This window comes from Taeniopygia guttata, chromosome 21 (assembly GCF_048771995.1).
Source record: "Taeniopygia guttata chromosome 21, bTaeGut7.mat, whole genome shotgun sequence".
Lineage (NCBI taxonomy): Eukaryota > Metazoa > Chordata > Aves > Passeriformes > Estrildidae > Taeniopygia > Taeniopygia guttata.
In genome coordinates, this window is record NC_133046.1 from 1816417 (window position 1) to 1834132 (window position 17716).

At 52.7% G+C, this 17716-nt stretch overlaps 1 protein-coding gene and 1 long non-coding RNA gene across 6 annotated transcripts; both read right to left on the reverse strand.

Annotated features, from left to right (window-relative positions):
• Window positions 1–2148: 2148 nt before the first annotated feature.
• Window positions 2149–4264, reverse strand: LOC140680411 (uncharacterized). The gene is made up of 2 exons (XR_012051669.1): window positions 3716–4264; window positions 2149–3632 (listed from the first exon to the last, which is right to left on the reverse strand). It is a non-coding gene; the product is annotated as an uncharacterized lncRNA (long non-coding RNA).
• Window positions 4265–4500: 236 nt separating this feature from the next.
• TMEM240 (transmembrane protein 240) lies at window positions 4501–16093 on the reverse strand. 5 transcript variants are annotated; one of them, XM_072917370.1, is made up of 5 exons: window positions 15843–16093; window positions 14919–15202; window positions 14546–14652; window positions 7369–7577; window positions 4501–4878 (listed from the first exon to the last, which is right to left on the reverse strand). In XM_072917370.1, exons 2-5 carry the CDS (start codon window positions 14973–14975, stop codon window positions 4730–4732), a joined length of 522 nt encoding a protein of 173 aa, XP_072773471.1. In that variant the 5' UTR covers window positions 14976–15202; window positions 15843–16093; the 3' UTR covers window positions 4501–4729. The 5 variants fall into 5 exon arrangements, with proteins under 5 accessions (XP_072773471.1, XP_032608077.1, XP_032608076.1 ...); XM_032752186.3 differs by lacking the exon at window positions 14919–15202 and having other exon boundaries at window positions 15847–16092; XM_032752185.3 differs by lacking the exon at window positions 14919–15202 and having other exon boundaries at window positions 15843–16092.
• Between the last annotated feature and the right edge of the window lie 1623 nt (window positions 16094–17716).

A 17716-nucleotide genomic window follows, 5' to 3' on the forward strand; every position in this document is an offset into this window, starting at 1 on the left:
CACAGGAGCCATCCTGTACTTTTATGGCACCTGAGGTAGCTGAGCTATCAGGGGTGTGATGTTTTTTTCCCCTTCCCTTTCAGTCTACATCCTTCAGTCCACTGCTCAGGATTAGTTATTCCAGCCTTTCCTTTTCCTGCTCAGCTCCCATCTCCTGGGGCTCGACAGAAATAATTCCAGTTAAGATTTTACTGAAATAATTTCTGTCAAACCCCAGGAGATGGGAGCTGAGCAGAGCCACTGCTAAACTCCCCTTCCAAGGAATGATTTTAGGGAGATCTGCTCGTGTGATTCCAATCCCTGATTGTGTCATACACCTGCAATTCCTTCCCCAGGCAAAAGTAAAGTAGGTTTAAAATTTTAAGTTGGTATAAGGAGAAATTTGTTAATAGAAATTAAAAGAAAGAGCAATAAGAATTAGAATAAAATTTTTAAGATTTTTTAATAAGAAAAAAAATAGGTTTTTGATGGGGAAATCTACACTTGTGAAGTTTTTTTTATAGTAAGTTGTGTTTAATGGGTTATGTTAATTTATGGGGTATTGTTTTAATGACAGTGCAGATTTCAGTCCTGCTGGAATGGGAAATTTTCCCACTTTTTCTTCTCTGTACCAAAGACCTGAGTTTCCTGTGCTTTTCCTGCCCTTCCAGGCAATGGGCACAAGAGGCTCAGGCTCCTCTCTGCAGAATTGAACAGTGAAATATTTTGCTTTAAAATCACTTTTGGATCTTGGAGCTTCCCTGTTTTCCCAACCAGCAGGAGCCAAATGGGTGAAAATCTGTCCCAGAACCTGGGAGGATCCCACAGCCCTTCCTCAGAGCTCAGGCCAGCTCTCCCCACACCTTGCCAGCCTTGTTTGCACCTCCTCCTGTCACCCCCCTGCCCAAAAACCGGGGAGCTGCTGCTCTGGGCTGCCCCAATTTTGGAAAGGGTTCGAAGGGTTGGAAAAAACACTCGGATGCAAAACATGCAAAAAACTATTTTACTGACAAACAGCAAAGGATGGGCTTAGTTCCAGGAGCTGAACTGGTTCTCTATTATACAAACATCTTCTTGAAAGGGAAGGAATGGCTGAAATACACTCACTTATTGACCCAAATAAAATCACAGTGTGCTTTTTCTATTGCCTCCCCTGCCCCAAGCTCTCTGCACCCTCAGCACAGCTGCCACCCCTCCAGCCACTGGAGAGCACAAAGCCCTGGGTGAAATCTGCCTCTGCAAGTGTATTTAATAAAAAAAAATAGCCATTATTGCTTTACAACCACAGTCGAGATGATTCTGTGATTAGACTCGGAGCAGAGTTTAATCTCTCTCTCTGTCTGGGCTGTGCCTCTCCCTGCCTGATGCATGCAGAAGTGGTTTGGGGGCAGGAGGAAAGAAAAGAAGGATGAACAATTGGGGAAATCAGCACTCCAGGCTCTGTCCTGGTGTTTCACGAGTGAAAAACCTCCCTGGAGTGAGTGCAGGGCTCCCTCTGCCTCAGAGTGAGCTGGGACTGAGCCCCCAGGGTCACCCTGGTGGGAACCCAGCAGGAACTGGGGACCCCTTTGGAGCAGAGATGGGATAGGGGGAACCCCTTTGGAGCAGAAATGGAATGGATGGAACCCCTTTGGAGCAGAGATGGGATAGGGGAACCCCTTTGGAGCAGAGATGGAATGGGTGGAACTCCTTTGGAGCAGAAATGGGATAGGGGAACCCCTTTGGAGCAGAAATGAGAGCAAGTGGGTGGAGGGACAGGCTCCATGCAGGGGCACGGACACACAGCAGGGTCCCCACAGCCCAGCCAGGGTGAGCAGCTCCTCCTGGCTCTGCCACATCTTCCCTCCTCTTCTTCATTCTCCTCTTCTTCCTCTCTCCTTCCTCTTTGCTTCCCTCTCTGCTTCCTGTTCCTCTTCCTCTTCTTCCTCTCCTCTGCACCCCAAAACCAGCTGCAGTACCCCCAAACCAGCTGTAACACCCCAAAACTCAGCTGTAACACCCCAAACCCCAACTGTAACACCCCAAACCCCATCTCTGTCACCCCAAAACTCAGCTGTAACACCCCAAACCTGCTGCCTCCTTCACCTTCTGCTTCTCTGGGGGCCTTGGCACCTCGTTCCCCAAAGAGGAGACAGCTCAGACCTGTGGCTTTTGGGAAAAACTCCCCTATTTTTGGGGTTTTTAGTGTATTTTTGATGTCCTTGCTCAGGAGTTTGATGCCGTCCCAGATCTGCTGGGTCAGGATTTCCTCCCTGCACAGGAAGGAATTTTGGCCTTCAAATTTTGGCCCACAAAACTTGTCTGGTTTCTCTGGATTAAAGTGAATTGTTCCCAGTAAATTTAATTGCACTGAGAATATTTCTTATTTTGGTTTGGTTTGGGGGTTTTTTTTTGCCAAAATTTGAACAAGAGAGCAGTTCAAATAGCTCCAGACCCAGCAGATTTTTTTAAATCTGTTTTTTTTTTACAACAGGAACATTTTTATTATGTAGATTTTTTCCCCCCTCTTCCAGAACCTCAAATTTTTATGGAATTTTGCCACGGATCAGCCAGATCAAACTTAACAGGTGTGAGCCATCACTTCACCCTTTCCATCTGTTTCATTTTTAATATTTCAGCCAAGCTCAGCTGCTAGAGCAGGGCAGAGCCAGGCTTTACATTCCAGGGACTCAATATTTGGGTTTTTTTATCCCAATAGAATTTTCACCCCTACAAAATGTTGTCCCCACTTGTTGATAACACAGTCCCTGCTCTTCCCTGCTCAAGGAAAAGTCATTCCTTAGATCCTAAGGAATTTTGGACATCACAGCCAGGAATGACAGACAAACAGACACAAATATGGACCAGGCAATGATTCAGGCCCAGAAAGAACCTGGGGCTCCAAGACAAGAGGCACTAGGGAATAACAAAAGTGGGAATGGCAGAAAAATGGGAATATTTGGGCAGTTTTGGGGCTTGTAATTAACTGAAGTGGGCGTAGAAAATTAACAAAACAACCCCAAGACACAGAAACTGGAGCAGGGAGGGAAGAGCAGGAGTTGTGGTGTCCTTTCCACTGAGAGTGCCAAGGAATCCATGGGAAAATAAAGAAAAATAAAAAAAAAAAAGGAGATTTTTCTGGCAATGCTCAGCATCCTTCAGTTCTGGGTGTTTTCCCCATTTTTGCACCAACCCACCGGACACAAAATGTGACAGGAGGGGAAGTGCTGAGGGTGGGGGGCTCTCAGACTCCTGGGGATGGCATTTCCCTCCTTTATTTATCCCTGCTAACAAATCCTCTCTCCCCTGCCCAGCCAGCACCAGGACAAGGCCCCAGCCACCCCCTGGCCCTACAGCTCCTCCAGGCCCCTCTGCTGGCCCTAAAGGAGGTTTTTGGGGTTTTTGGGACACTGCTTTCAGAGCCTTGATCCCACCCAGCCCTCAAAACCCAAACACCAGGAGCAGCACATGCAAAACCACTTGGGAGCATCCTCACAGTGTGACAGCCTTGGGGACATTTGGGATGTCTGGAGAGAAATTTGGGGTCGGTCTCTCCGTGTCCCACAAGTCCAGCCCCACAAAAAAGGGGTGCTGGATGTGCAGCAGGAGTGAGGCTGCTCAGGGCTCCCTCTGTGCTGCACTTTGGGGTTTTGGGGTGTTTTAACCAGGCTCACCTTACAAGAAGAGGCTGTTCAGGGCTCCCTCTGTGCTGCTCTCTGGGGTTTTTGGGGTTTTGGGGTGTTTTATCCAGGCTCACCCTGCTCAGGACCTTGTCTGTGCTGCTCTCTGGGGTTTTTGGGGTTTTAGGGTGTTTTATCCAGGCTCACTCTGCTCAGGACTCCCTCTGTGCTGCACTTTGGGGTTTTGGGGTGTTTTAAGCAGGCTCACTCTGCTCAGGGCTCCCTCTGTGCTGCACTTTGGGGTTTTAGGGTGTTTTAACCAGGCCCACCTTACAAGAAGAGGCTGCTCAGGGCTCCCTCTGTGCTGCTCTCTGGGGGTTTTGGGGTTTTAGGGTGTTTTAACCAGGCTCACTCTGCTCAGGGCTCCCTCTGTGCTGCATTCTGGGGTTTTGGGGTGTTTTAATCTGACGAGTCAGATCTGACACATCCCACCCTCCTCTAGTGAAGGACAGCAGCCCTGCCACCACCAAAGGTGCCACCAAAGGTGCCACCAGAGCAGCAGCACCCGCCCCAGTGCCCTGGCTCTGAGCTCAGGTTGCTTAAGGCAGCTTTCAGGGGACAGCAAAGCAAAGAACAATCCCAGAGCCATTCCAGCCCTTCCTCCCCAGGAGGGAACCAGAGCAAAACCCGAGCAGGGGCCGCTGTGCCTGCCCCCCATCCAAACCTGAGAGCGGCCAGGCAAAGCAGCAGAGAACCTTTGGGGGCTGGAGCTCCTGGAGGAGACACTCTGCATCTTCTCGCTGCTGTCCCACCTCCATCCAACATCCCAGCAGCCAGGAAAATGGGGGGAGGGGGGTTGAAAGTATAATGCAAATCTCTTTTCTCTCTCTCTCTCTTTTTTTTTTTTGTTTTTTTTTACATATTTACACGAGTCTGACAATAAAATGTGGAACACAGTGCAAAGTCTTGGCTGCAGAGCATCCAGGACTGGCTTGAGTTGTGCATCGTGGCGTGTCCACCCGTGGACAGCCGGGATGGATCCCGAAATTCCGTGTCCTCAGCTGGCTTGGGAGCGAGCCAGAGGCTGTTCCCAGGAGGAAGAGGAGTCCTGTGTGTGTTTAAAAGCTGGCCGCAGTCCCGGAGCGGGTCCCTCAGAGGTGCCGCGGGCTGGGGTGCCCGTTGTGGTACAGCTTCTGTTTGATGTGCACCATGTTCCCGGTGGCCTCCTCGTACTGCCGGTGGTGGCGCTTCCGCAGCTCCTTCAGGTTGCAGAATTTGGGGATCCAGGACCAGGAGTTGTCTGCAAGGCAGGAGGAGAGGGCGGGTGAAGGTTGTGGGGACACCCAAAGGGAGAGCAACCCTGAGGGCCTCAGGGATGGGGCAGAGCTCCTGTTCCACCTCCACCTCAACCTCCACCTCCTCCTCCTCCTCCTCCACCTCCTCCTGCTCCTCCTCCACCTCCACCTCCACCTCCATCTCCACCTCCACCTCCACCTCCACCTCCTCGACCTCTTCACCCTCCTCCTCCTCCTCCTCCTCCCGGCTGCCGCCACCCCCAGAGGGAAGCAGATGTGGAGAGAATTCCCAAAGTTGAGAATTCATTTTACACCTGAACTGGAAGAGCTTCACCAAATAAATTTATGGACATCAATTATGAATACATTAATACACGAATATATATCACTATGTCACTTTATCAATATATCACGATATTAATATATTAATATATCAATATATCAATCTATTAATATATCAATATATCAATATATCAATATATCAATATATCAATATATCACTATATATTGATATAGTAATATATATATTGATATATATCTCAATATATATTGATATATTGATATAGTAATATAATGATCTAATATATTGATCTATATTATATATATTTATATATATTAATATATTATAATAATATTGATATATGATATATAATATAATGTAATATCTTAATAATATCTTAATTTTAATATATATTGATCAATATATTACTATATCAATATAACATTATATCACTATATCTATATATTAATATATCAATACATCAACATAGCAATATATCAATACATCAATATGGCAATATACCACTATATTACTATATCACTATATCAATACATCAATATAGCAATGTAGAAATATATTGCTGTAATAACATAATAAACAATAATAAATAGTGAATATTTCGGTTCATTGGCCAAGCCTTTTATAAAGCCTTAAAATGGGTGTACACAGGGGAAAAAAATGAAACAAAAGAGATCAGTGAGTTGAAATACTAAATTAATTGCTAAAAATAAATAAATAAAAAATTGCTAAATATAGTAAATTAACTACTAAAAATTAAAAATACTAAATAATGACTAAAAATAGTAAATTAATTACTAAAAGAATACTAAATGATGACTAAAAATAAAATACCAAATTAATGACTAAAAAAAAAAAATAGTAAATAATGACTAAAAATAAAATTCCAAATTACTAAAAATAAAAAAATACTAAATAATCACAAAAAATAATAAATAATGACTAAAAATAAAATACCACATGAATGACTAAAAATAAAAAATTACTAAATAATAACTAAAAAAAGACCAAATGAATGGCTAAAAATAAAAAATACTAAATAATGACTAAAAATAAAATGCCGAATGAATGACTAACAGGGGTTGGCCATCCCAGCCCCAGGAGAGCTCCCGGCAGCCCCGCTCTGATCTCTGTGAAAATCGGGATCACGGCCCCAAAATCGCTCCTGAGAAGCTCCAAAATCAGGAAAATCCCCCAGGAAAAGCAGCAGCAGCAGAGCCCCGGGAGAATCCGGACTCACCGAGGGCGTTTGGGAAGATTAATGGGAAATTAATATCATTTTTATCTGAGTTTTGAGAAATAAAGAGTCCACGGCCGTAATTGGAATTTCCAGTCATTCTCTACTTTAATGCATTTTCCTGACATTTTTTTTTGGAAATCCACGGGGCAGAGGAGCCTCTGAAGGAGCTGCTGGTCCTTCTTGGGGTGATAATTCAGGATTTTGGCTGCTCCAAAGCGTTGTGCCCAAGCCTGTCCCCCATGGGGCTGATGGCACAGCTGGACAAAAACCTCTCCACATCTGGTCAGGGATGAGGGGTGGGAAGGGATGGAAATGGAAATGTGGGAAGGGAAATGGAAATGGAAATGTGGGAATGGAAATATGGAAATATGGAAATGGAAATGGAAATATGGAAATGGAAATGGAAATGGAAATGGAAATGGAAATATGAAAAGGAGGAGAAAGAGGAGAAGATGAGAAGAAAGAGGAGATGAGGAAGAGGAGGAGGAGGAAGAGGAGGAGAAAGAGGAAGAAGAGGACAAAGAGAAGGAGGAAGGGGAAGGGGAAGGGGAAGGGGAAGGGGAAGGGGAAGGGGAAGGGGAAGGGGAAGGGGAAGAGGAGAAGATGGGAAGAAAGAGGCAAAGCTAAGGAGGAAGAAGAGAAGGAAGATGGGAAGATGTGAAGAAAGAGGAGGAGGAAGAGGATGAGAAAGAGGAAGAAGAGGACCAAGATAAGGAGGAAGAGGAGAAGACGAGAAGAAAGAAGAGGAGGAGGAAGAGGATGAGGAAGATGAGAAGATGAGAAGCAAGAGGAGGAGGAAGAGGAGGAGGAAGAGGAAGAAGAGGACAAAGAGAAGGAGGAAGAGGAAGAGGAGAAGACGAGAAGAAAGAAGAGAAGAGGAGGAGGAAGAGGACGAGGAAGATGAGAAGAAAGAGGAGGAGGAAGAGGAGGACAATGGGGAGGAAGAGCAGCACCCACCATAGCGCCGGCTGGTCCGCCAGGCGCGCACGGCGTAGTGCAGCACCCCGTCCATCCACACCAGGAACCAGCTGATGCAGAAGCCCAGCAGCAGCCCCAGCATCAGGTCGATCTCCTGCTTGGTGACGTTGTCAGTCACAAAGTAATTCTCCGAGGAGTCCACCACCGACTGGTCCCCGTCGTAGGGGATGACATAATGCACGTGGTGCCTGGAAACGGGGCAGGAACGGGGCAGAAACGGGGAAAAGTCAGTGCAGGTTCTTCTGGCAGGGTCAGCTCATGGGGACCCCAACATTGTCAATTCCTTTTCCCAGCCCGTGCCGCCACAGGAGCTGGAATTGTCCAATTGTGTCTCCAAGGCTGTTTCTTTTCCCTTCTCTGTAACATTCTTTCTCTGACCTGCCGAGCTCTGTCCTGAAATGCAGCCGTGTCCATCCACCTCGAGCAGCTCCCACATTATATATCCAAAAATACGTGTCTGTATTTACAATTTTGTGCCAATTCCCATCACCTCTGTTAGACTGTGAATCTCTACTTTAAACCAACAGAAAAGTGCCACCATCACACCAAGACATGGACGACAAGAAGAAGGAGAAAAAGGCAAAGACACGCCCAAATTCCTCCATCTTGACCCCCTGAATTATATTCTAAAAAACCCCAAAATTCTACTTTTCCACCCTACGTTAATTCAAACATCACACTGCTCAAATCCTTGTGGCTTGTAATTCTCCATACAAAGTTGGCAGTTTTTTCCACAGGCTAAAATTGAATTTTGACTTCATGCCAAGGTCTCTGAGCCCCCTGCCAGGGTCTGGAGCAGCCAGAGGGATGTGCTGGACTCGGACATCTTCTTTTGCTTCTCTTCCCCATCCCTCCCTATCAGAAATCAGGGGACCCCTGACTGGAAGAAATGCTGATTTCTGCTCCAGGTCAAGAGTCTGAAGGATCTGCTTTATTACAACCATATTATATTAAATAATTATGCTATTTAAAGAGAGATATCTCTGCTTTCGTGTCTCACAAAGGGGGTGGGACCCTGACTGGTGGCAGCTCGGGATTTATTCTCTGTATCATAGCAGCAAAAAGCAGGAGACACAGGGAAATAACAACATCCGTGCAAATCCAGATCAAAGGCTTCATGCAAAGCCTTTTGCTACAAATTCTTTGAACCAATAACATAAAAGGTGTAAAGTCATTATGCTCTAACCAATAAGAAAAGGACCCACGTGGGTTTAACATATGAACCACAAACAATACACAATAATTCATTATTTAAGATTAAACCTTTTTCTGTCTTTGCAAAGCATGTATCTAGGACTTTTCACATCTTGAACCATCGATAAGTTCTTGTTCTTTATGAGAAATAGAAATGTATTCACTTGGTTCTTACTTTCCTAGATTCCCATGAGGTTTTGAGATTTCCCAGCCTTTCTTAGCTTTATGTGAACTTTTTTTTTATCCTCGCTCAAATAAAAAAAAACCAACAACAAAAAACCAAAATCATGATATATAATATAATTATAACATAATATTATAATTATATACATAATATAATTACTTATAATTTGTGAGACACATTTAGAATTAAGTAACAACAACAAAAAAAACCCCAAACCAAAACAAAAACTCAAAAAAACCAATCAAGCAAGCAAGAAACAAATATGAAAACCTCAAGCCATATTTCATCCTAAACTCAAAGTCTAAATCCTTTAAAGTATGGGGAGATGATAAAATTCCCTCAGCGGAATTCTGGGCTGGGCCGCAGAACGGGCTCCAAAACCACCTCAGGTGGGCACTGGTGGCACTGTCCCTGCCCAGGTGGGCACTGGTGGCACTGTCCCTGCCCAGGTGGGCACTGGTGGCACTGCAGGAGGGTCAGGGGTCCCCAAAAGGAAGGGGAGGGTCCCCAGAACACAGCCGGGCACTTCCCGTGTTCCAATGTCCCCAAATCCCTGCAGACATCTCCCATTGTCCCCAAATCCCTGCACACATCTCCCATTGTCCCCAAATCCCCACACACATCTCCCATGTCCCACTGTCCCCAAATCCCCATGGGAGCGGTGCCACCCGTGGCCCTCAGTGGCCAAGCCCAGGTTCTGCCCGTGATTATTCCCAAGAAAAGGAGGAACCAAATAATTCCCGAGAGCCAAACCCTGGGCAGCTCCAGCTGCTGCCAGGTTAGCGCTGTGCCCGAGCTGGGCCCATCTTTAGGGGATCCCAAAATATCCCCCTGAGATGTGCCCACCTTTGGGATATCCCAAAACACCCCGGGCTGTGCCCACCTTTAGGATATCCAATATATCCCAAGCTTTGCCCACCTTTAGGGGATCCCATTATATCTCAAGCTGTATCCACCTTTAGGGGATCCCAAAACACCCCGGGCTGTGCTGGAGCTTCCACAGAAATCCCGGGGACAGAAATCCCGGGGACAGCCGGGCCAGGTGACAGCCGGACGGACAGCCGGACAGACAGACCGACAGTGTCCCCGCGGCGGGCTGTGCACCGGGACAGCTCCGGCGCTGCTCTCGGCTGTCCCCAGCGCTATTGTCCCCTGCGGTGACCTTGTGCCAGCGCCGCTGCTGCAGCCACGGCGCGGACCGGGAGAGCCACGGGGTGCCCGAGACACGCGGGGACAGCGACAGCGACGGGGACAGCCACAGGGACAGCGACAGGGACAGCCACAGGGACAGCGATGGGCATGGGGACAGCGACAGGGACAGCCAGGGGGACGGGGACAGGGAGAGGGACAGGGATGGGGGACAGCGACAGGGACAGGGATGATGGACAGGGATGGGGGACAGAGACAGGGATGGGGACGGGGACAAGGATGGGGGACAGGGATGGGGGACAGCGACAGAGACAGGGATGGAGGACGGCGACAGGGATGGGGACGGGGACAGGGACAAGGATGGGGGATAGGGATGGGGACAGCCACAGGGATGGAGGACGGCGACAGGGAAGCGCCGATGCTCCGGCTCAGCCCGGCTCCCTCCCGGGCAGGTGACAGTGGCAGCCGCGTCACATCTCCCGCTGCAGCCGCCACATCCCGGCCGGGCCGAGCCCTTCCCGCGGGGGATTTGGGGCAGCCCGGGGGGATTTGGGGCAACCGCAGGGGGATTTGGGGCAACCATCCCGTTCCCAGCCCAGCCCCCCCAGCCCCCCGAGCACCCGGTGGGCACGGCGGGGTGGTGGCACCGCCGGGAGCATCTCCCTGCTCCTGGTCCTGCTGGGAGCCCGGGGAAGGGCTGGTGGTGCCCAGCATCCACAGAGGGATGAAATGTGTCCCTCCTGCCAGCAGTGCCACCCTCCCCAGTGATCCCAGCATCGGGGCAGGGCCCTGGCATCCTCCTCGCTCTGCTGTGCCCAGCAGCATCCCTGGGCTCTGCTCTCAGGGCATCTCCCTCCGTTCCCGAGCCTGGCACAGCAGTGCCAGAGCATCCCCGGGGTGGCAGGGCTCTGCTGCGGGCTGCTGGCACCCAGGGGACACTCCTGCCACCGCCCGGCCCTGCCCAGCCCCGCTGCTGGCAGGGAGGGACTCAGCCAAGGTCACCCAGAAGGGCAGCGGCGAGAGGAGCCGCTCAGAGCTCGGGAGGGGCCCGTTCCCTCCAGAGCAGCCACCTGCGAGCCCCGCGGCTCTTCTGGTGGCTCCTTGCTCTGTCCGGGTGTCACCTGCTCCCCCTGGCTCACCCTGCCACCCCCATGGATGCCCTTTGGTGTTTTTGCTGTGTGTGACATCAGCTCCCGACCTGCTCCCTTCCAGGACAGCCGGGAGGGAGGAGGGGACAGCCCTGCCCTCCCCGGGGACACCCGGCCCAGGGAGGGAGGGGACACGGGGCTGAGAGCCTGGCACCCCTGGCTGGCACCCCTGGCTGTTTGTCACCCCTGGCTGTCACCCTGTTTGTCACCCCTGTCACCCTGTCTGTGACCCCTGTGTGTCACCCCTGGCTATCACCCCTGTCTGTCACCCCTGTCTGTCACCCCTGTCTGTGACCCCTGGCTGGCACCCCTGGATGTCACCCCTGGCTGTCACCCCAGCCCAGTGGTGACACCTCACCTGCACAGGGGAGGACATTTGTCACCTCAGGTCCCAGGGCAGCGTCCAGAGCTGGACACACCCCAGCAAAACTCACTCAGCCCAGGCTCACCCTGACTGCAAACAGAGGCTCAGGGCCACCTAAAAAATGACAAATACGGGCCAGGGCAGCCTGAGCAGCTGCAGCCACCTCAGTCCTGCACAGCACAGGTGTCACAGCTCCCTCCTGGCTGTCACAGCTCCCTCCTGGCTGTCACAGCTCCCTCCTGGCTTCAAAAGCACCTCCCGGGCCCCCTCAGCTCAGCAAAATCGCTCCTGGGTGAATGAGCACAAACAGCCTCAGCCCCCCTGAGGCACGGGGAGGGGAAGGTGGGGTCAGCCCCAGCAGCACCTGCACATGGGGCTGCTTTCCTTCCCCCTGTCCCTGTGCTCCCCAGCCACTGCAAACACACTGAAATGCTCAAAAACACGGCAAAAAATCACATCCAGCACTCCCTGTACCTGTCCTGGGTCCTGCCTGCGGGGCCAGAGTGCCTCAGAGGGGAGAGGGGGACAAAGCACAGCAGGACAGAGCCCAGGCACGGCCCCTGAGCCCCAGGAGCTCTCAGAGGGGCACCCAGAGCCCCCAGAACGTGGGCACAGCTGGGCACAGCTGGGCACAGCTGTGGACCAGCAGCACATCAGGCTGGAGCTGGACATGGGGACAGGGAGTCCCAAACTGGGAACACTGGGAACACTCCAGTGCCAGGGGAGTGGGATCCAGGCTGAGGAGGCACCAGGAGGGCTCAGCAGGGCTCAGCCTCCCTTCCCAAGCAGAGGCAGCAGAGCTGTCCCAGCTCTGGGTGCTCTCCCACAGCCTGGGGGTGCTGCCACATCCCCTGGCACAGCTGGGACACGGAGCCAGCCCCCCCTGCCCGCTGCCAGCACCTCTGGGACAGCTCCAGAGGCCAGAGCTCCTCCTGGAGAGCACATCCAGGGCCAGGCACTCACACCCAGCCTGGCTGCTTGGGCAATTCCACCCAAATCAACCAGGAGACAACCAGGAGAGGAGAGGAGAGGAGAGGAGTGAAACCATTTCTGAATGAATCATTGGGTCTGCCTGACACCGTGACCCAAGCTGGGGCAGGAGGGAGATCATTCATTGCAGCAGCTCAGCCCGCTGCACATCACTCTTCATTCATCCCAATTCCTCCTTCCCTTCCATTCCTGTAACATTCCCTGATTTCCCCGCTCCTCGCCGCACCAGGCTGAGCTGCAGCCAGTTCCTCCTCCCAGGACTCCCTCTGCCTCTTGGCAAATTAAGTTCTTCATCAGTGCTGACAAGAGGCTCCAGGCCCAGCCAGGGCTCCTGGGCAGCCCAGAGGGGCCGGGGCACGTCCAGCCCGGGCTCCAACACTGCCAGGGGCACAGGTCAGGGCACAGGTCAGGGCACAGCTCAGCACCAGTGGCACAGCACAGGGAATGTCCTGTCAGGGAGGAGCAGCTCCGAGCCAGCAGCTCCTCAGCTGCTTCTGTTGGCAAGAGCCGCTGCTCCCACACACCTGAGGCAAGGGATAAACTTTGCTTTTTTGCCTCCTCTCACGTCCAAGCTCGGCAGTTTGGAAGGGGTTTTGTGCACTTTCGAGGAAACGAGCCGGTGGTGTTTGTGGAGAGTGCCACGGCCAATTTCTCTGCCTCAGGAGCATCTCTGCAGGCACAGAGGCAGAGCAGAGAGGAGTGGCCCTGCCACCTGCCCAGCCTTGGGCACAGGGGACACTCAGCCAAGCCACCAGCGAGACCTGACCCTCCTCAGCCACTCCAAACATCACAGCCCGTGACCAGCAGCCCCTTTTCACCAGCACTGAAGCAAGCTGTGACGAGTAGAAAGGAAAACCGGTGCAAGAAGCAGAGGAAAACTCTCAAACCAGCAAAAAACACCAAGGAAAAAGCAGCTCAGAAAAAGCAAATCCTTGCCAAAGCCAAGTGGAAGATGCTGTGGAAGTTTTTTGCCCACAGGGCACCATCACCTCCCCCAGGCCTGGCTGCTCCTGCTGCCTCCTCTGCTCTTCTGCCCCAGCAGGCTGAGGAGGAGTCATGGGGAGGAAGGCAAAGCATTTTCTCTTCAGCAATCCAAGCACATCCCGCTCCAGGGACACCGGGGGGAGGTGACACCTGGGAGACAGGACACAGCTGGCTCCAGGGGCAGCTCCAAGAGGAGCAAAGCTCAAAGCTGAAGGCTGCATGTGGCCAGGGAGGGCTCTCCCAGCGTGTCCTTTAGCTGGCACAGCCTCCCGCTGCTTTCCTCCCCCACAGGCAGAAACTCTCCCGCAGGCACTGAGTAACCAGGCACAGGAGGGGAGCCAGGCCAGAGCACCAGCTCAGTCCCAGAGATGGAGAAATCACCTCCCCGAGCTCAGCCTGGGCCTGGAGGGACTCCAGAGCAGGCAGAGCCCAGTTTTAGCTGAGCACTTCAGGGATAACTCACGAGAGCGATGTTGTTTGGGAGGATGAAGCATTGCCAAGAGCCAGGTGTTTGTCCAGGTATAAACTTGTGCACAGCAGAGGCACCACTCCTGTACAGCATCCAGCTCCTGGCCCACCCAAAATCTCAGCCCAGCTCCTCACTGTGCTGTGGCCAGGAGGAAAAGCCACAGGGAATTAAAATCTGATCGAAGATTGATCGCAAAGCCTCCAAGTAACTCTGTCCCAGGCCACGTTCCAGCCTGGACAGGGATCCTCTCATTTCTCCAAACCCCATTCCATTTATGAGCACACAACCACCGCCAGCTGCAACACCCAGACCACAAACAGGCTGGGGAAACACCGCGGCCCGACTGACAACAAAAGGCAAATTGACAAACGTTTAAATCAAAGTTACTCGCTCTCCCAAGGCTCCCCATGCCTGTACACAAAGGAAAATGCACTTCCAAACCCACAGAAAACTCTTCTCCCAGAAAAAAAACCAACCCCCACCACCCCCCCTCACCTCACCCTGCTCATGCAGGAGCTGCTGAGGAAGGTGAGACACAGCCAGAATGCAAAAATGGTAAGAAATGGTAGCCCAGCTGGCAGGCAGCAGCTGCCTGGCCCTGGTCACCCCCTCCCTGGGCAGCAGGGTGGGCAGGGCTGGGGCAGGGCACCGGAGATGCTCTGCAGGTAACTCACCTTCCACAGTTGCAGTGACAAACTCGGTCCTCCCCTCTGAGATGCGGTAGGATGTAATTGTGAAATCTGTCCAACAACGCATTCATGTCCATCAAGCAAGCTATTGCCTGTAAGAGCCCACAACCAAAGCATCGGGTCAACTCTGGGCGGTGGAATAAAACATTGACTCCAGTTTGATTGCCAGACACTGAAGCAGTCATCGAGAAAAGAATGTTTGCTGCTCGCCGGGGCACACGCACACACCGCCACACGCGGAGGTGCACAGGCTGAGGGACGGTGCGGGGGGAAGGTGGAAGGGAGGCGGAGGTGCGGGAGAAGGAGGGAGGGGGGGAAGAACCATGGAGGGGAGGGAGATAAGCAAAAAATCTCTTACCATAACGATAGAGGCGCCCAGGATCATGAAAATCATGGTGTTTGCATTCATGGACATCAAGAGGCAATGGGCAGCGGTCGGGTCCGTGCGCCCCCAGCCCGCGGAGGGCGAGCCGCGCTATTCCGCAGAGCCGAGCGCGGGGCGCATCGCGCTCGCTGCCCGCACGCTGCGGTGCGGCGGGGGGCGGCGGGGCGGCGGGGCGCCCCCCGCGCACACACACGCACTCCCCCGTGCCGGGGATGCCGCGGGCTCCCGCGCCCTGCCCGCTTTATGTTTTTATTATTCTAGGATGAATGTGACAGGTAAAAAAAAAAAAAAATTAAAAAATAAATAATTAAAAAATATATTAAAAAATAGAAAAAATTAAAAATAAATAATTAAAAATTAGAAAAAATTAAAAATAAAAATAATAATAATAATTCCAGCCTCGCCGCTGGCCCCGCGCTCCCCCCGGCCGCGGCTCCGGGAGCGGGCACACGCCGGTGCAAGCACAGCCTTCATGCAGCAACTGGGAAGCGAGGCAGCCAAACCCGGGGTGGGGGGGAGAGGCTGGGGGAGGAGGAGGCAGGCTGCAAAAAAATCACCCACTCCGGGGGAGCCTCATCGCATCCTCTCCGCCGACCCTCCCCAAAATCATCCCCGCTGCCGAGCGCTGCCAAATAAAAATCGGAAATAATAATAAAAAAATATATATAAAAGACCCCAGCCCCCAAATCACCGCGCCCACCTTCACACCCCCCAGAAAAAATCAGCCCCACAAACCCTCCCGGCTCGGGGCTGCGCTGTCCCCGCCGGCAGCCCCCGGGCCGGCCCCGCTCGGGGGAGGGATGCGGGATGCAGGGGAGGGATGCGGGATGCAGCGAGGGGGGAGATGCGCGCAGGCAGCGCCGGCCGCCCCCTCCCCAGCCCGGCCCGGCCATTTACCTACGTGGGGAGGCGCTGCTCCGGGAGCGGCTCATGGCGAGCGGCGGCTCCAGCTCTGCGGGCCGGCCCTGCGGGGCTCCCCCCGCCCCGCCAGCGGCGCTTGGCCGCCTTTCCAGTGCCACACGCCATCCTCACCCCGCCCTTCCTCCGCCCGGGGTCGGCCCCGGCCCCCGGAGCCCCGCGGGGACCCTCCCCCGCTCCGGGGCCGGGGGTGCGAGCCCCGCGCTCCGCCGCGCCCCGCGCGTCCCTCCCGCACCTCCCGCACCGCCTCCGCCCGCACCGAGCGCGGACCCCGCGGGAGCCCGAGGGAGGCACCCCCCGAGACCCCGGCACTGCTGTGACACCCCGGCACTGCTGTGACACCCCGGCACCGCTGTGACACCCCGGCACCGCTGTGACACCCCGACACTGCTGTGACACCCCGACACTGCTGTGACACCCGGCACTGCTGTGACACCCCGACACTGCTGTGACACCCCGGCACTGCTGTGACACCCCGACACTGCTGTGACACCCCGGCACTGCTGTGACACCCCGACACTGCTGTGACACCCCGGCACTGCTGTGACACCCCGACACTGCTGTGACACCCCGGCACTGCTGTGACACCCCGAAACTGCTGTGACACCCCGGCACTGCTGTGACACCCCGGCACTGCTGTGACACCCCGGCACTGCTGTGACACCCCAAACTCTGTCCCGTCTCTGTCCCCAAGGCCAAGGAAAGGGTCGCGCTTCGATCCGCGGGGTTTGTCCCGCCCAGGCCACGTTTAGGAGCTGCCGGGAAAACGCGAAGAAAGAAGAGAAAAGCAGTGACCAGCGGTAACTTTTCGCTTGTTGGGTTGTTTGTTGTTCCCTTTACAGCAAAGCCGAGGTGGAGGAGCGGAAGGATCGCGGTCGCCACGTGGGAAATGCGTGGCAGCCCCGCTTGATGTCCCCAGCGCCTTCTCCTGCCATCCTCAGCCTTCCTCACCGGGAGCTCTCCTTGCTACAACCCAGGGGTTCCTTTTTTTGGGGCTTCCCCACCGTGACCAAAGCGCAGTTTGCTGCTGTTGGGTTTTGTGTGTTGGTAAATTTGTTTCCCTCCTGCTCTTCAGGCCACAATCAGCCTTCTTATGTAATGACTGGTGTTATATAAACTCCATTCTTCAAGGAACAGTCATTAACCTACTACTGGGTATTGAAAATACCAAAATACTGTCACACAATTAAAATCACTAAATGGTGTCCTCAAATTAGAGCACAGATTGCATTGCAGATTTTTTTATTATTTTTTTTTTTTTTAATGAAACCACACACATGCAACATTTGACAAGCCAGGCTCTTCATGCAGAGGAGCAGCAGGGCTGGGAAGGCACCTCTTGCTTTAACCTCACAGCCCTCTGCCCTGAGCTACTTCCACTTCTTCCTCAGCTGGTAAGTGGATTCTGCCATGGAAATGCAGAGCTCAGGGAGGATACAGCTGGTTACTCTGTCAGTTGTGGAAAACAAAAGCGTTTCTAAAGTCTCAGCTGAATAAAACCACATGAGGGAACAGTTTGAAGACAAGTCTGAGGGAATTTTGTGGAACTGAAGTTTTCCCAGCCCTCCCACAAACCAGGCTGGGTCAGTCTCAGCTGGGCTCGAGGCACTGGGGGAGATTTTGTCATTGGCTCAGGTAAAGCCATTTCCTTCCCTGTGCTTCGAAGCAAAAGTCCCCCAAAAAATCCCTGTTGTGGTCAGTCCTGACTGCTGGAGATCCCAAACATCCCTGTGCTGATCAATCCTGGCTGCTGGGGATCCCAAACATCCCTGTCCTGATCAATCCTGGCTGCTGAGAGATCCCAAACATCCCTGTGCTGATCAATCCTGGCTGCTGGAGATCCCAAACATCCC